General features: G+C 41.0%; 1 protein-coding gene across 9 annotated transcripts in view; it reads left to right on the forward strand.

The window, feature by feature from the left end:
• The window catches only part of ilkap (integrin-linked kinase-associated serine/threonine phosphatase), a 50,504-nt gene that overhangs the window by 31,819 nt on the left and 2,112 nt on the right, over window positions 1-16,573 (forward strand). For 8 of the 9 annotated variants that reach the window (XM_073040734.1, XM_073040735.1, XM_073040737.1 and 5 more), the window contains 2 exons: window positions 7,088-7,207; window positions 15,261-15,342. In XM_073040734.1, coding sequence (XP_072896835.1) covers window positions 7,088-7,207; window positions 15,261-15,342 — 202 coding nt within the window. Of the gene's footprint in view, window positions 1-7,087; window positions 7,208-9,135; window positions 10,028-15,260; window positions 15,343-16,573 lie in introns of those variants that run through there. The other variant, XM_073040736.1, reaches the window with a different exon arrangement.

Below are 16,573 nucleotides of genomic sequence, written 5' to 3' on the forward strand. Positions count from 1 at the left end.
CTGAACCATTTTTCTGCCTAGTCCCACTGACCTGCACCTGGACCATCCATACACCTCTCATCCATGTACCTGTCCCAAGTTTTTCTTAAATGTTAAAAGTGAGCTCGCATTTACCACTTCATCTGGTAGCTTATTCCACACTCCCACCACTCTCTGTGTGAAGAAGCCCCCCCCTAATGTTCCCTTTAAACTTTTTCCCCTTCACCCTTAACCCATGTCCCCTGGTTTTTTTTCCTCCCCTAGCCTCAGTGGGAAAAGCCTGCTTGCATTCACTCTATCTATACCCATCATAATTTTATATACCTCTATCAAATCACCCCTCATTCTTCTACGCTCCAGGGAATAAAGTCCTAACCTATTCAACCTTTCTCTGTAACTCAGTTTCTCAAGTCGCGGCAACATCCCTGTAAACCTTCTCTGCACTCTTTCAACCTTATTAATATCCTTCCTGTAATTAGGTGACCAAAACTGTACACAATACTCCAAATGTGACCTCACCAATGCCTTATACAACCTCACCATAACATTCCAATTCTTGTACTCATTACAGTCGGCCCTCCTTATCTGTGGGGGATTGGTTCCGGGACCTCGCGGATACCAAAATTCACGGATACTCAAGTCACTTATTCAACCTGCCGCTATCCGGTGGATCTTAGGACCCAGCGGAACCCCAGACCTTATTTAACCTGTTTAAGTCCGCTGGACATTAGGACCCGGCGCCAGAGCTCTGAATGTGCAGTGTTTCTGTTCACGAAAATAATCACGATTGAAAATAAAGTGGAAATAATAAAGCGATCGGAAAGAGGTGAAACTCCCATCGGTCATTGGAAAAGTGTTAGGCTACATCGGTCAACGATCGGAACAATTTTAAAGGATAAGTTGAGAAAGGCTCTGCCCCGATGAAAGCTACAATTATTACTAACCAATGCAGTGGTTTAATTATTGGGTTTGGGGTTTTTGATCCTCCGCATCAACCCAACACAGTGGAGAGCGCATTTGGGAGCGATCTGTCTCGAGTCCCGAGAACTTCCGTTCCTGAGCCTAGCGCTGAAACATACGTTCTTGTTTTATATGCATAGAAAGGTAAAATATATACTAAGACAAACGTTTGACTAACTGACGCTAAATAATACCTGATGTACCTGTAAGAGAACTTTGGATTTTTTTCGATCCCGATGCACGATAACCCACGCACATCCTCCCAAATACTTTAAATCATCTCTAGATTACTTATAATACCTAATACAATATAAATGCTATGTAAAATGGTTGTTATAGTGCATTGTTTAGGGAATAATGACAAGTAAAAAAAGTCTGTACATGCTCGAACAACAAGTGCTGGAAGAGCACTTCCGGGTTTTCGCGATTCGCGATTGGTTGAATTCGCGCATGTGGAATCCGCGGATAAGGAGGGCCGACTGTACTTCGATTTATAAAGGCCAATGTACCAAAAGCTCTCTTTACCACCCTATCTACCTGTGACGCCACTTTTAGGGAATTTTGTATCTGTATTCCCAGATCCCTCTGTTCTACTGCACTCCTCAGTGCCCTACCATTTACCTTGAATGGTCTACCTTGGTTTTTCCTTCCAAAGTGCAAAGTGATTATGTGAAATATACTGGAGAGTGTGGTGGAAGCAGTGTCATTAACAACTATCAGGAGGGATCAACAGGAGCTCTTGAAGTGCTGATTGAAGGGATAAATATGGATGGATCCCCACTGGATAGCATTGACATTATGAATCAAAAAGCTGGCTTCCATATTGTGACTCTAAGAAAATGGACTAAGGTAGAATAGGTGTAACGATGGGTGTTTGATGGTGTACAGGGACTCATCGGGCTAAAGACCCTGTGTCTGAGTTGTATTTCCAGATGACTCAAAGTCACTTGGGGAACAGTAGGGAAAATAAAGTAAAATAAAATCAATGGATAATAGAAAAGATAGAGGGTATAAAAGACTCAAAATAGCTTGTTAGAGATGCCTGGTTGTTAACACAAACAAAATATAAGCTAATTAAAGAAATTTCAGAGAGGAATTTAAAAAGAAATCAGCAGACTGCTGGCAAATATAAAGAGGAATTCTAAAATATTCGATAGGCGCATGAGGAGGGAACAGGTTCTAAGTGAGAAGTAAGGTTGAGCAGAGGTCAAAAAATATGAGGAAGAGAAACTTTCAGATGTCAGTCTTGTGGTTAATGATAAGCAGGGGCGAACTTGCAGAAAAATAAGTGGGGGCAGAATTAATAGTCATTTGGCCAAGAAGGGATTGATTGGGGAAAGCCATCATGACCTTTTTAAAAGCAAATTGCATCTTTGATGTAACAGAATGTGTTGATTAGGGAATTTCTGTTGGTGTGTATATATAGGTTTTCAAAAAGCAGTTCATTGGATATCTCATAGCAAATATCATCGTGATGTAAGGGCATGGTATAAAAGAGGATTGGACTGCATAGATCAAAATTTGCTAAGTGAGAATCTGTAGTCATGAATAGTTATTTTTGCACTGGGGAGAATAAATCTAGGGCTTGGTGCTAAGACATCAGCTTTCCTTAATATGTTAATAGCTTGAATTTGTGTTTATAGGATTAAGCTACAGTAGAGGAGGCTGAAGTGTAACATTATGGAGGTTCATAAAGTTATAAGAGGCACAGATAGGGCAGATGGTCACACTTTTTCCTCGGCTAGGAAAGTTGAAAGCTAGAGGGCATTGGTATAAGCTGAGAAGGGTAGAATTTAAAGGGAACCTGAGGGTCACTTCCTTCACTCAGAGGGTAGTGGTTATATGGAGTGAGTTGCTAGAGCAGGAACAGTTTAATGTCTAAAAGACATTTAGACAATTATATCAATAAGAAAGATTTGAAGGGATATGGGCCAAACTTGGATAGACATCTGTCGTGGTTTTTCGTGCCTCACAAATGACCAAGAGACGCAGAAGATTCTTCAAGAAGGGTTGAACTTTAATTTGCAAATCAAAGCTGAGACAGTAATTGAGCTAGTCGCTGATTGCCCACCGATCCTTTGGACATAGCAATCTCCTGGTTTAGTTGCATTAGCATATCCAATTGGTCTGTAGTTGTGTATCACAAGTACATCCGCCACTATTGTTTCTACCCATTGATTAATCATGTTCTAATCTACATCTCTTAGCTACCTCTCATTAACACACCATTGTCTTCTACATGCTTAAGATTTCATTCTCCTACTAAATTGGGTACATGCATAGCAAATAGCAAACTCAGACTACATAATCTACATCTCTTAGCTACCTCTCATTAACACACCATTGTCTTCTACATTCTTAGGATTTTGTTCTACAGAATTGGATACATGCATAGCAAATAGCAAGTCTCAAACTGACTACATAGTTTTGGTTACACAGCAACATTTATACTCCAATACATCTCAGTCAGCACTGAGTTGGGCACCGACTCTCGTTTCTGTGCTGTATTTCTTAATCACTGTCGAGTACAATTACAAAATTGTGAGAATGATGTTATCAGATTTCACAGAGGTGGAGATGGGGTGCTGGAAAGAGCAAACAGATCATGAGAAATGTGAAGTGATACATTTTGCTGGGAAAAATGACAAGATGATATAAAATGTAGGGTACAATTCTAAAAGTACAAGAACAGAAATCTTGGATTCTACATGCATTGGCTTGTTGAATGTGGTAGGTAGGTAGGCTTTTGTTAGTCTTGAAAACCTGGGCAAGGTTTTTGTTTATGGAAGACTGGCAGTTGCCCAAGCTGCAAGTCTCTCCACGCCACCGATGTTGTCCAAGGTAAGGGCATTAGGACCCATACAGCTTGGCACCGGTGTCATCGCAGAGCAATGTGTGGTTAAGTGCCTTGCTCAAGGACACACACGCAAGCCTCAGCCAAGGCTCAAACTAGCGACCTCTAGATAACTAGACGAACCCCTTAACCACTTGGCCACGTGCCAACACACTTGAATGTGGTAGGGCAGGTTGAAAGTGGTTAAAAGATCATAGAGGATCATTGGCTTAATAAATTGAGACATAGTGTGCAAGAGTAAAGACATAATGATCCTTTGGATTGGTGGACTGGACAGTATTCAGGGATTCATCTTGGAAGTCTGGATGTGTTGCAGTTGTCACTGACTTCCATTAAAACCTGTGTAGATCACTGTGTCCCTACGAAAACTTGCTGTACATTCCCAAACCAAAAGCCATGGATGAACCAGGAGTTCCATAGTTTGCTGAGGGCCAGATGTATACCTAAATCTGCATTTAAGTCTGGCGACCCAGGTCTGTACGAGAAAACCAAGTATGGCTTGTGGAGGGCTATTTCAAGAGCTAAGAAACAATTCTGAGGGATGTTAGAAGCAACGTTGGATGCCCGTTGACTCTGGCAGGGTTTACAGGCCATTACTTCCTACAAGGCAAAACCCAACATCGTGAATGAGTGATGCTTCACTTCCAAATGAGCCCAATGCATTTTATGCTTGCTTTGGAAGGGAGACTAAAACTAGTCATGAGAGGTTGGTCATGACTAGAAATCAACTTCTGTTTCAGTAAGGACCTGGACCCACTGCAACTTGCCTATCGCCGCAATAGATCTACAGCAAATGTGATCTCAATAGCTCTTCAAGTGGCCTTGGATCACCTAGACAATACAAATACCTATGTCAGGATGCTGTTTATTGACTATAGCTCAGTGCTGAACACCATCATTCCTGCATCCCTGATCAAAAAGCGACAGAACCTGGGCATCTGTACCTCCCTCTGCAACTGGATCCTCGACTTCCTAACTGGAAGATCACAATCTAGCAGATTGGAAATAACATCTCCACCTCACTGACTGTCAACACTGGTGCACCTCAGGGATGTGTGCTTAGCCCACTGCTCTACTCTCTTTACACCCATGTTTGTGTGGCCAGGCAGAGCTCAAATGTCATCTATAAATTTGCTGATGATACAACCATTGTTGACAGAATCTCAAATGGTAATGAGAGGGTGTGTAGGAGCTTGTTGAGTGATGTCGTAGCAACAGCCTTGTACTCATTGCTAGTAAGATCAAAGAGCTGATTGCGGACTAAAGAAAGGATAGAACGAGTGAACACAAACCAATCCTCATAGAGGGATCAGAAGTGGAGAGAGTGATCAACTTCAAGTTCCTGGATTAATATATCTGAGGATCTAACCTGGATGTAACCTATTGATGCAGCTATAAGGAAGGCAAGACAATGGCTATATTTCATTAGAAGCTTGAGGAGATTGTTTGTCATCTAAAACACTTAAACTTCTACAGATGTACTGTAGGGAGCATTCTAACTGGCTGCATCACTATCTATTATGGGGGTTGGGGGCAACTGCATAGGATTGGAGTAAGTTGCAGAAAGTTGTAAAATTAGTCAGTTCCATCATGGAGACTAACCTCCGTAATATACAAGACATCTTCAAGGAGCAGTGCATCAGGAAGGTGGCTTCTATTATTAAGGACCCACAGCACCCAGGACATGCCCTGTTCTCATTGTTACAGTCAGGAAAGAGGTACCGAAACCTGAAGGCAGACACTTAACGATTCAGAAACAGCTTTTTCCCCTCTGCCATCCGATTTCTGAATGGTAATGGAACCCATGAACACTACCTCACTGCTTTTTATTTTATTTATTTCTGTTTTTACACTACTTATTTTAAATTAACTATTTAATATACATATTTTTACCGTAATTCAGTTTTTTTTCTCTATCACGTATTGCATTATACTGCTGCTGTAAAGTTAACAAATTTCATGGCATATGCCGGCTATATTAAATCTGATTCTGATTATAAAATCCATTATTAGTTTATTGCGCCTGGTTCTGGTGGTAGAGTTGCTGTCTCACAGCACCAGGAACCCGGCTTTAGTTCTGAACCTGATGCTATTTGTGTGGATTTTAGACATTTTTCTTATGACCCAATAGGTTTCCTTTGTCTGCTCTGGTTTACTCCCATATTCCAAAAGCATTCTGATTTGTTCAGTAACTGACAACGTGTAGTGGAGTTGTAGGCTCTGGGAAGAATAAAGAAAGATCAGGGAATGATTCGTGTACAAATGGACACACCATGGTTGGCATAGGCAGTGAGCTGAAATGACTACTTCATTGCCAATCACGCCATAAATTTAATTGTATAATGTTGTGAAGGCTTTAGCAAGAGTGCTGAAAAGATTTACCAAAATGATTCTAAAGAAGTTGAACCTTAGTTATGTCTACAGGGTTAGGAAGCTGTTCTCCTTGGATAGGAGGGGGTTCTAGCTCTTGGGGGTGGGGCGAGTAGACAAGGGCTGGAAACGATGAATGTGATCAACCAAAAGAAGTGCAGTAGTGTTTTTGTAAGTGGGCGCAGGCTTATTTCTGGTGTTCAAGTGGGAATTGGGTTCAGAAAGAAATGAATTTGAACGTTATGGCAGAGAGTGGGATTCGTTGGATTTCACTTGTGCACAGGCAGCAAGGATTTATTGGTCTGAATGGCTTCGAAGGCAGGATAGGTTGGTAGAATAAATTAAGTATTATGGTTTCATTAATTTTACACCTATACTTGCTATATGATCTGTCCTTGCCATTGTCATTATTAAGTCAAACGAGGGAAGTTGCTTCCCTTAAATATTTGTGTGTAGTCACTTGGTGACATTTGGTTTGGTTTTCTTGTAGCTGAAGGTATCACAGCAGTGATCATCCCATGATTGGGCCCATTGTGCCTTTCTCTGAGGTGATTCATCTTGGATTAGATACTTTTCTAGCAAATTAATCATGTTCTGCAGAAGATGGCGTTATCACAAACAGTAGTTATAGTAACATCCCAATTCTTGCAGCATTGATCCTTGGGTTGCTGATTTTATTTTATTTTTTACAGTTTCTGACTTGTTCCAAGTGGATGGGACCTTTCGCCCAGCTGCAGAATTGCCTTGCTGAGAGGGAGAAACGAATGGCTTTCATTTAAAATTGGTTCTTATCCTTGGTCTTGCTTATTCTATGTGTTGCATTGTGCGAAGACTAATGTTGATTCAAGTTTGCACAGGGATGGTCGCATGCTTATTCTATGTGTTGTATTGTGCGAAGACTAATGTTGATTCACGTTTGCACAGGGATGGTCGCGTGATGGGTGTGTTGGAGGTGTCGCGCTCTATTGGAGATGGGCAGTACAAGCACTGTGGTGTTATCTCAGTACCAGATGTCAGACGCTGTCCACTAACGTTCAACGACAGGTATGGTGGAACCGTTGCTACTGCAAATCCTGTGTATTTATTACTGTCATTATTTATACTCCTTTTGTTTCTGGGACTTGGGTATAAAGGATGAGAAGTGGCATGAATGATTTGTCTCCTGATGGGATTCAGCATGTTCCTGCCTCTTTAGTATCTAACTGATTCACATTGAATTTAAAGGTCAATAGGTAAATCTACTCCTGCGTATTTTGCTTTCTAATTATTTTCTTTCGGTGTTCCTCAATGTGAGAAGATTAGATGCAACCTCTATGAAGGCAACTTTTCTGATGAAAAGTCACCAGCCTGAAACATGAAATCTGTTATCTCTTTATGGATACTCTGTATTTTTTTGTATTCGTTGTTTTTATTTTACATTTCCGGCAGTAGTGTGTTTTGTTTTGCTTTTGGAATGAACATTTCACAACTGTGTATTTGTGAAGTGTTGTACCTTGGTAGGTCAAATATAAAGAAGCCAGTACACTGTTAAGAGTAAGACCCTTAAGTGTTCATGAGCAGAGGGGTCTTGGAGTGTCTTAGCTCCCTGAAAGCGGCTAATCAGGTTGATAGGGTGCTTAAGAAGGCATATGGCATGCTTGCCTTTATCAGTCAACGCACTGATTTCAAACGTCAGGCATGCATGTTGCAGCTTTTTAAAGCTCTAGTTAGACCGCATTTACAGTTTTGCATACAGTTCTAATCATCCCATTGTAGGAAAGATGGATTTGGAGAGAGAGCAGAAGAGGTTTACCAGGATGTTGCCTGGATTAGAGGGCATGTGCTATGATAAGAGGTTGGACACACTTGGGTTGTTTTTTCTGGAGTAGTGGAGGCTGGGGGGAGATCTGACAGAGGTATGTAGGATTATGAGAGGCATTGATAGAGTAAACAGAGGTATCTTATCACAGGGTTGAAATTCTAATACCAGAGGGCATGCACTTAAGATGAGAGGGGATAATTTCAAAAGAGATGTAAGAGGCAAGTTTTTTTTTTACACAAAGTTGTGGGTGACTAGAATGCACTGATTGGGGTGGTGATAGAGGCAGAAACATTTTGAGATATTTAGATGGGCATATGAATGAGAGGAAAATGGAAGGATATGGACATTGTCTAGGCAGAAGAGATTAGTTTAGTTAGGCACTTCATTACCATTCTAATTGGTTTGTGAGCTGCAGGGCCTCTCCTGTGCTGTACCATTTGAAGTTCACAACTTGAGATGGGGTGGTATAGTGGATGAGACAGACTGGCATTGGATGTTCCTGTTCACATAATTCTACAATTTTGAATCCACCACATGGATGGTTAGCACCGTGGCTGCCTTCATCAATCACCCTCATCACCTTGTCAAGAAGCCTCTTCTTCATTACTCACTGCAATCTGCAGTTTCCCTTTAAGCAGTGTACTTTTAAATCAACTTAATGATCCTCAGATTTTACGATCTTATGAAGGACTCAGCGAACTTAACTCTCAAGCAAGCAGGTGCAGCACCTTTAAGTGCACGAAGGTCATTGCCATGGCCTGAAGTGAGTTAGGAGGGAATTCCAAGCCAGGCTGAGATGCAGAGGGATGAGGACCCCTCTACCCAGCATCTTGTTAACAAATATGAAGTCATTGGAGAACAAAATTGAGGACCTGAGGGCAAGATTTTTGTTGGAGGGAAATGAGGGATCGTTGTGCTCTATGTTTGAATGAGTCATGGCCTACTCCCAGCATGTCAGATACGGCAATCAGATCTGAAAGCTTTTTAATTTTTCCATATGGACCGAACTGCTTATTTTAGAAAGGGCAAAAGCTGGAGTTGTGTGTTTTATGTTAAGTTCTCAGTGGTGCTCCGATGTGGTGGCATTCTCATGTTTCCCTGACCTTAAGCACCTAATGGTCAAATGCTGTTCATTTACCTAGGGAATTCTTCTTTATAATCCTGACTGCAGTTTACATACCATCAGCAGCCAACTGTAATCAGGCACTTGAGATACTGCATAATGCCGTCATCAAACAAGAAACAGGCCATCCTGACACATTTCAAATCATATTCGGGACTTTAACCAGGCTTGTTTGAAGAAAACCCTGCCCAGTTACCATCAGCATACAACTTATAGCACCACAGGTCCCAACACACTAGATGACTGTTATGATAAGGTAAGGATTGTCTACCATTCCATGCCCAGACTGCATTTCAGTAGATCTGATCATTTGGCTATCCTACCTGCATACAGGTAGACACTGGTTGAAACCCAATGCGGTCTTTCATTGAATCTGTTGTGAATTTATTGAGTGCACCTGCAAGAAAATGAATCTCAGGGTTGCATATGGTGACATACATGAACTTTGATAATTACTTTGAACACCCACTTTCCTCTCCATCCCTCCACTTTCTGACCTATTGCTCTGGTTCTCATCCCCTTGCCAAACTAGATTAAGCCCTCTAATAGCACTAAGAAACCTCCCAGCCAGGATGTTGGTTCCCTTCCAGTTCAGATGCAACCCTTCCCTCTCTTGTACAGGTTACCCATGCCCCAGAAAAGTTTCCAAAGATCCAAGAATCTGAAACCATGCCCCCTGCAGCAGTTCCTCAGCCACTTATTCATCTGTACTGTTATCCTATTCCTGCCCTTGACTAGCATGTGGCACTGGTAGTAATCCAGGCAATGCTGTCTTCGAGATCCTGCTATTCAACCTCTCTCATAATTACTCACTGTGATGGGTCTCTGTCTCCTTTCTACCTATGTCATTGGTGCCATAGGTACACCACAACTTCTAGCTGCTCACCCCTTGAGACACCCTGGAAAGCAGCATCTTAGCTTCTCCTTCACAACCACAGAATCTCTTGTCTGTCTGCTTATAGAGCCAACTATCGCTAATGCTCTGCCTGCCTTTACCCTTCCCCGCTGAGCCTCAGTTGCCTGCTGTCATCCCCCCCCCCCCCCCCACCCTCCACCGGCCCTTCACAACAGTATCCAAAGGAATATACTTGTTGCTGAGAGGAATGGCAACAGTGGAACCCTGCACTGAATGCTTACTCCCCATACTTTTATTGGTGGTCACCCATCTATCTTAAGCCTGCACCTTGCGTGTAATTACTTCTTTCATTTCTTAATATAGTGAATTCCGGTTAATCGGGGCAGCCGCTTGTTTAGGACAACTCTTAAAGAACAGAAAGTAATTGAGAAAATAGCCAGGAGTCCTTTTGTTTATTTGAGACACTATGCTGCTTGATTGGGACAGGAGACTATTGTGTAACAGTTTCTAACTAGCATCTAACTTGCCTGGCTGTTAGACACTATACTGTGCTTTAAGTGAACAGTTTTTAAATAGTCACAAAATGCTGGTGGAACGCAGCAGGCCAGGCAGCATCTATAGGGAGAAGCACTGTCGAAGTTTTGGGCTGAGACCCTTCGTCAGGACTAACTGAAAGGAAAGATAGTAAGAGATTACCTGCAGTAGGTGTCTACACAGATTTTGTCAGTCCTGATGAAGGGTCTCCGCCTGAAACATCGACCATATTCTTTTCCATAGATTTTGAAAAGTTAAAGTCTGTGTCAAGCCTTATAGGCTTATCAGGCCAGTGCTTATGCCGGTTTCGGTGGCGTGAAACGACTGAGAGTACGAGACTTGAGCTGGGTGGACTGGAGCAGCATGTGGTTAAGTGCCTTGCTCAAAGACACAACATGCTGCCTCAGCTGGGGCTCGAACTCACAACCTTCAGATTGCTAGCCCAACACCTTAACCACTTGGCCACATGCCACACATAGATGCTGAGTTCCTCCAGCATTTTATGTGTGTTGCTTGCATTTCCAGCATCTGCAGATTTTCTCCTGTTTGTCGTACTGTAGTAGTATTGGTAGTGTTCTGTATTTCATTGAAATACATAATTTGTTATTCAGTTAAATGATAGTTTATCTTTTTATGCTGTTTAACTATTTCCATTCATCCTTGGCTATTTACGGCTGCTATGTAATTGGGTCAAAATGTACCCATCATGATGTGTCCCAATTAACTGGAATTCATTGTATATATTTTTTCTGGTCTGGGAGATTAATGTTGGAGATTAATCAAGGCTATACATTTGATGGTTTTAACTAATGTGATAAATATTGAAATTTATCCAGGGATGTGCAGTTGTGTCCATCATGGGTGAATATAAAGTTTGTAAAGGGCAGACTTGAGCAACAAAGTGACATTGCTGATTATAAAACAGAATATTTTCCTATCGCAGTCTATCAGCCTGATAGAATGTCTAATGTGGGCCCTGCCTTTCATCCTTAGACATAGCAATGATTCAGTGATCTGAGATAAATTGCTTAATCTGATTTACATCTGTCAAGCAGAATAGTGTGGCAATGCAATCAACTTCAGCACATTTTAAATGGAGCAAATTAATTCTCTATAAAGGATCTTATTTAAGCACCTATTAAGACTAAAACTGGATCTATATTGAAATGCACAATTACAGAATATAATATTTTATGTGTAAGGTGATTTCTAAAAAGTGAAGCGTAGACAAGTGAAGTTAATGAAATTGATAAAGTGACGTTGTTGACAATAGAAAGGGACCATTATCAAATGAGTTTCACACAAAATACAGTTCCTGATGGCTTGAATCTCTCTACTTTTGTGATGTTCTGTTTTTGTTGGATTGGACTACCCTTCTGGCACAGCTTTAGACCTAGATTTACTTCGTCCTCTTACACTTGCTTCAGAGTTTGGTTTGGGAATCTCTTAACTTGCTCAGAGAAAGTTGTTGCTAAATTCGCTGGTGCTGATTAAAAATGTGTTATCAGATCGTTCAGAGGGAAAAGAAACCCAGGGGTGAATTGCAAGTATCGCTATTTTTCGATTTACATGGAGCAAATGAAATGATCTGTACACAGGCATCTTTGCTAGGAGGAGGCCAATGGAGAAGTTTACTTCTTGACCAGTGTTGGCTGGGAAGTATTTTTCCTCTTCTGTTCTCTGTAATGGGTCTCTTGAGTAATGGTGATTATTCAGTGACCTGACAATATCTTGGTTCTAGTTCTTAACTTGTGTGCTAGAACCAGTGGCAACTGTTCACCTTCCACCAAGCTGCTCCAGTACAGATATGACATTGGTATGTGTGCAGAACTGTAAAATACTCCTTGGACACATCCACCATTGTAGTTATTACTGCCTTGTAACCTCTACCTATCATCAATAAACTGATGGAGTTATCACCTGTGGTATCTATGCACAACATATGGTGTTGGGTATTTTGTTTAAATTTTTCAAAGATAACTCACCACTGGATGTCACTACATCTTTGATTCAAACATTGACAAGAACTAAATGCCAGAGGTATGAGACAGGTTCAGTCCTTGACATCACTATACAGGATGACACGAAGAGATCTTAGAAAAGCTAAATTTCAATTTGCCAGAAGCTACTAGAATGCCTGGCACAATGAATGCGATCACTGTAGGCTGTTTTTTTTTTCACCTTAGATGTTCCTCATGAAGTGGCCTTGGCCAGTCTTTTCTCAGATATTTCAGTGATTGTTTTTGTTTAGCAGGAGTTGAGTTAAGAATAGGGCCACTTACTCATCAATCCATATTTGTCAGTTCTGTCTGCCATTCCCTCCAATAATGAAGCAGTCGATTCCAGCCTACATGACCTTTTCAAAGAGAGAATGAATAGTTATTTCTGAGCTTCATTCACAGAACCAATGTAATATGTTAGATGTGGAATCTGCATTCTATGTGGAAGTCAAAAACCAAGGAGATCTTGTAGAGGTGAGCTTTGCCAGCATTTTTAAAAATCTGTATTATCTTAAAACTTTATCAGATTCAAAATTAAAATCAGATCCAAGCTTCTGGTCAAGATGGTGCCTGTGTACAACACTCCTTCAGTTGACATCTTCTGGATAGTTCGTGTAACCATATATTTCAGTTTTATGTCCTTTACTTTTATTTGACTTCTTGAATGTGATTCCGGAACTATTGGAGCCAGTAATTTGCTGTTTGGAGATCGTCAGTGATCCAGCACTCTGCAGTCTCCGAGAAGATTCTGGGAGGCAGAGGCAGCTTGGGCGAACCTCATGGCGGGCAGGCTGCAGGATAGTGAGTGAGCAAATGTTCTCCTCCATTTCACTGATTAAAGCGACAAGGGAGATTGAAACATCAAGGCAAATATGGAAGTTTGGAGATCGCTTGGTGCTTCAGCGCTCTGCAATCTCTCGAGGATTCCGGGAGATGGTGCAGTGTGTGCAAACCTTGTAGCGGGTAGGCTGGCAGATGGGGCGCAAGCCAATATTTGATACCACTTCACCGATTAAAGCTTCCATTGTGTGCTGATTAAAGCGATGAAGGAGATTGAAGCATCGAGGTGGATGGAGAGGCTGAGCACCAGTTGCCTGCCCTTCGATCGCTCTGTACCGGAGAAGGGAAAGCCTGCTACTGTGCCTGCAAACTCTGCATTTTGGATGTGGACTTGGACTATAGACTTTTTTTCCCCGGTCTTATAGGTTTTTGTGTTTTGTGTTTTTCACCCGATCTGTCCCTTTTTTTGTGCGGGAGGTGGTATTTGGGGGGGGGGGGTGGGTTTGATCATGCTGCCTTTCTTTTCTTTCTCGGTTTCATGGCTACCGGGAGAAGAAGAATTTCAGAGTTGTTTACTTTGTTAATAAATTAACCTTTGAACATTAGATTAGTATATTAGAATTATGTAGAGAAGGTCCAATACCTGATCTAGCATGAATTAGCTGGCCAGTACTGAAGGAAAGAGAATACAGTTGATTTCATTGCTTTAGGGCCAAGAAGAGATGAGCAAGGAAGCAAGGTTATTTGTCTGAGTTCATGCAGTTATTTTTACTGTAGAATATAATGGTCTTGAAAAGAAAATCTCCAAAAGACGGACATAACTCTGGCACAGCGAGCTTTAATATATTTTCCCTTGTAACTATGTGAAATATTTATAAGATAATACACTAAGTGCCCTGTTATACCACATTGAAGCATGAGCTTCATGTTTGTATTCGGGTCTGAATTCCCATTCTAGTATGTTCCTTTTCCTGAAGGGTCAAGGTGAACCAGATGGATTTTGATAGCAGTAATTGTTCCTCTGGCGGTAAATGGTCTCATTTGGTGAATTCTTTCACAGCTTACAATGAATTAATTGTGCCAAGGTCATTCCAATTCTATATCCTACGCATGGCATGTGACATTTAGATAAAGCTTAGTCATATGCCTTTTAAGTACAGAATATTCTGTGAATAGTCATTGTCTGGGTTCACACTTGAAGAGTATTCCTGAATACTGGCATATTAATAAGAATCACAACCTTCAAGAAGAGCAAAAGGTATCCCGGAAGTTTATTCTTAAAAGTATTCTTCCTTTTCTGATTTTTTTTTTCCTTTGCAAACTATGGCTGATGCTCAATTGCATGTGAAGCAGAGACCCGCATTTCCTCACCCTGTTATGTTCATCAAATTGTTGTGCCCTTCCTTCTGACAGTATTTGATAGGTAGTGACAGCCTTGACAAATGGCTAATTCTGTTGCTCATTCAACTGACTTTAGCATTAAAGAGTAAATATGGGACTCACTCACCTGCTGGCAAGGCACTGCATTATAACATCTCACTGAGCTGCGATAGTAGCTGTTGATGTTTCAGATTGATGAGATTTATTATTGAGGAAATATTACTTCAAATGACACGGGAGAAGGGTTGGGAAATAGCTATGCTGTGGAGTGTTAAGGGTGTGTTCCTCATCAGAAATTGATGTTGATTTGCCCATGTGTCTCTCTTTCTAGTCATTGGATTCCTGAATGTAACTGCATTGTTTTGGTGTTGATGTTAAATGTATGTAACTTAATTGTGCAAAATATATTTATCAGCAGTAGTGACCTTTCTGGAATACATTCAGTAATGATATCACAATCTCTATCATTGGAGGCACGAAGCAGTGAAAGGACAAAATATTTTATGAAAATATGTTTGTCCAAATTCCTTATGATGTCAGGGCCAGGTTGTGACTTGCATAGAATTTCTGGCTCTATTCTTTGCTACACTGATAATTTGTGTGATGTCCTGTCTTTCTTCCAGGTTTATTCTTCTGGCTTGCGATGGATTATTCAAAGCCTTCTCCCCAGAAGAAGCCATCCTTTTTGTTGCAGCAATACTTGAGGTAGTTTTCTGGCTGCAAATCAGTTTGTTTGGGTTGAAGCTTGGAAATATTGTTTCTCATGAAGAACATTTGTCTTTTATTATATGTGGGCTGCATTGCTTAACCTCTCACATTCTCTGCTCTTAGATAACAGCATTACCCCTGATCCAGCAGTTTTGGGCACCATTACATCATTGTGACTTAGCATCATGTCTCTCTCACCACTGCCCCCGCCCCCCCATCAGTCCTCTGTTTACCATGTAAGAAAGCAAGAAACAGTGAGAAAATGCTCAATCATTTAAGATGATCGTGGCTGAATAACTTACCTCAGTGCTGCTTTCTTGCACTTCTCCAAATCCCTCAAAATCCTGCATAAAATCATCATAAAGGGAAAGTCTGCAGTAGATATCACTTTATACCTGGTTTCCACTTTGCAAGACTTTGTCCATTGATACTTGACTGGGTGCTGGTGATATTGGAGGTCAAGGGTAGGGGGAAAATGAGTAATATTAAAATGTGCAGATAAAAGTGTTAAATATGTTGATTGTCACTGGAAAAATATACATTGATCTGCAGGGGCCAAAATAGGTCTTTATTAGTGAATGAGTATTCAGTATTCCATCGACATCAGTGGAAAGGAAAATCCCTCAACATGCAGTTTGCTTCCTCATACTCACTTTAGCAGAAAATAATTTTCACTGCTGTAATGTTTGCAAATGACTGCAGTCAGGCCAAATAGGTGAGCAAATCATTACCTGAGGTCGTTAGTAATAAGAGCTAACCACCTGTATGTCCAAAATACAGATGTACCAAAATCTGAGACAGAAATAGGTTAGTAATCCACAAGCTTATCTTAACTCTTGATGCCCGGTGTTCTTTGGAGTCCTCAATCAAGGATTGTAAAATGATATTATGTTGAATGTTTCAGTTTTTTAATGCTGTTTGTTCCTGTTCTGGTGGTATTGAGGTCCATGTGTTTTGTTCAGATCCTGGATGAAGTGATTCAGTTTGGTACAAACATTGGCACCTCAATTTAGATCTGGATCAGCGAACTGACAGTTCATGCAAATACCAGGGGATGGTGCACTCGAGCTGGTGGGTTACTCTTCATGGAAAAAAATCAAATGAAACATACCCTATTTCAAAATAATAAATGTTCTATTCACCCCTTGCTTTTATTTTCAGTCTGTTCACTCAGTTTGTAACATTATTTATGTTGCCCTTTGAAATTGCAGGAAGCCTTGTCTTTTAC

The sequence above is a fragment of the Hemitrygon akajei genome, chromosome 3 (assembly GCF_048418815.1).
Source record: "Hemitrygon akajei chromosome 3, sHemAka1.3, whole genome shotgun sequence".
NCBI classification, from domain to species: domain Eukaryota; kingdom Metazoa; phylum Chordata; class Chondrichthyes; order Myliobatiformes; family Dasyatidae; genus Hemitrygon; species Hemitrygon akajei.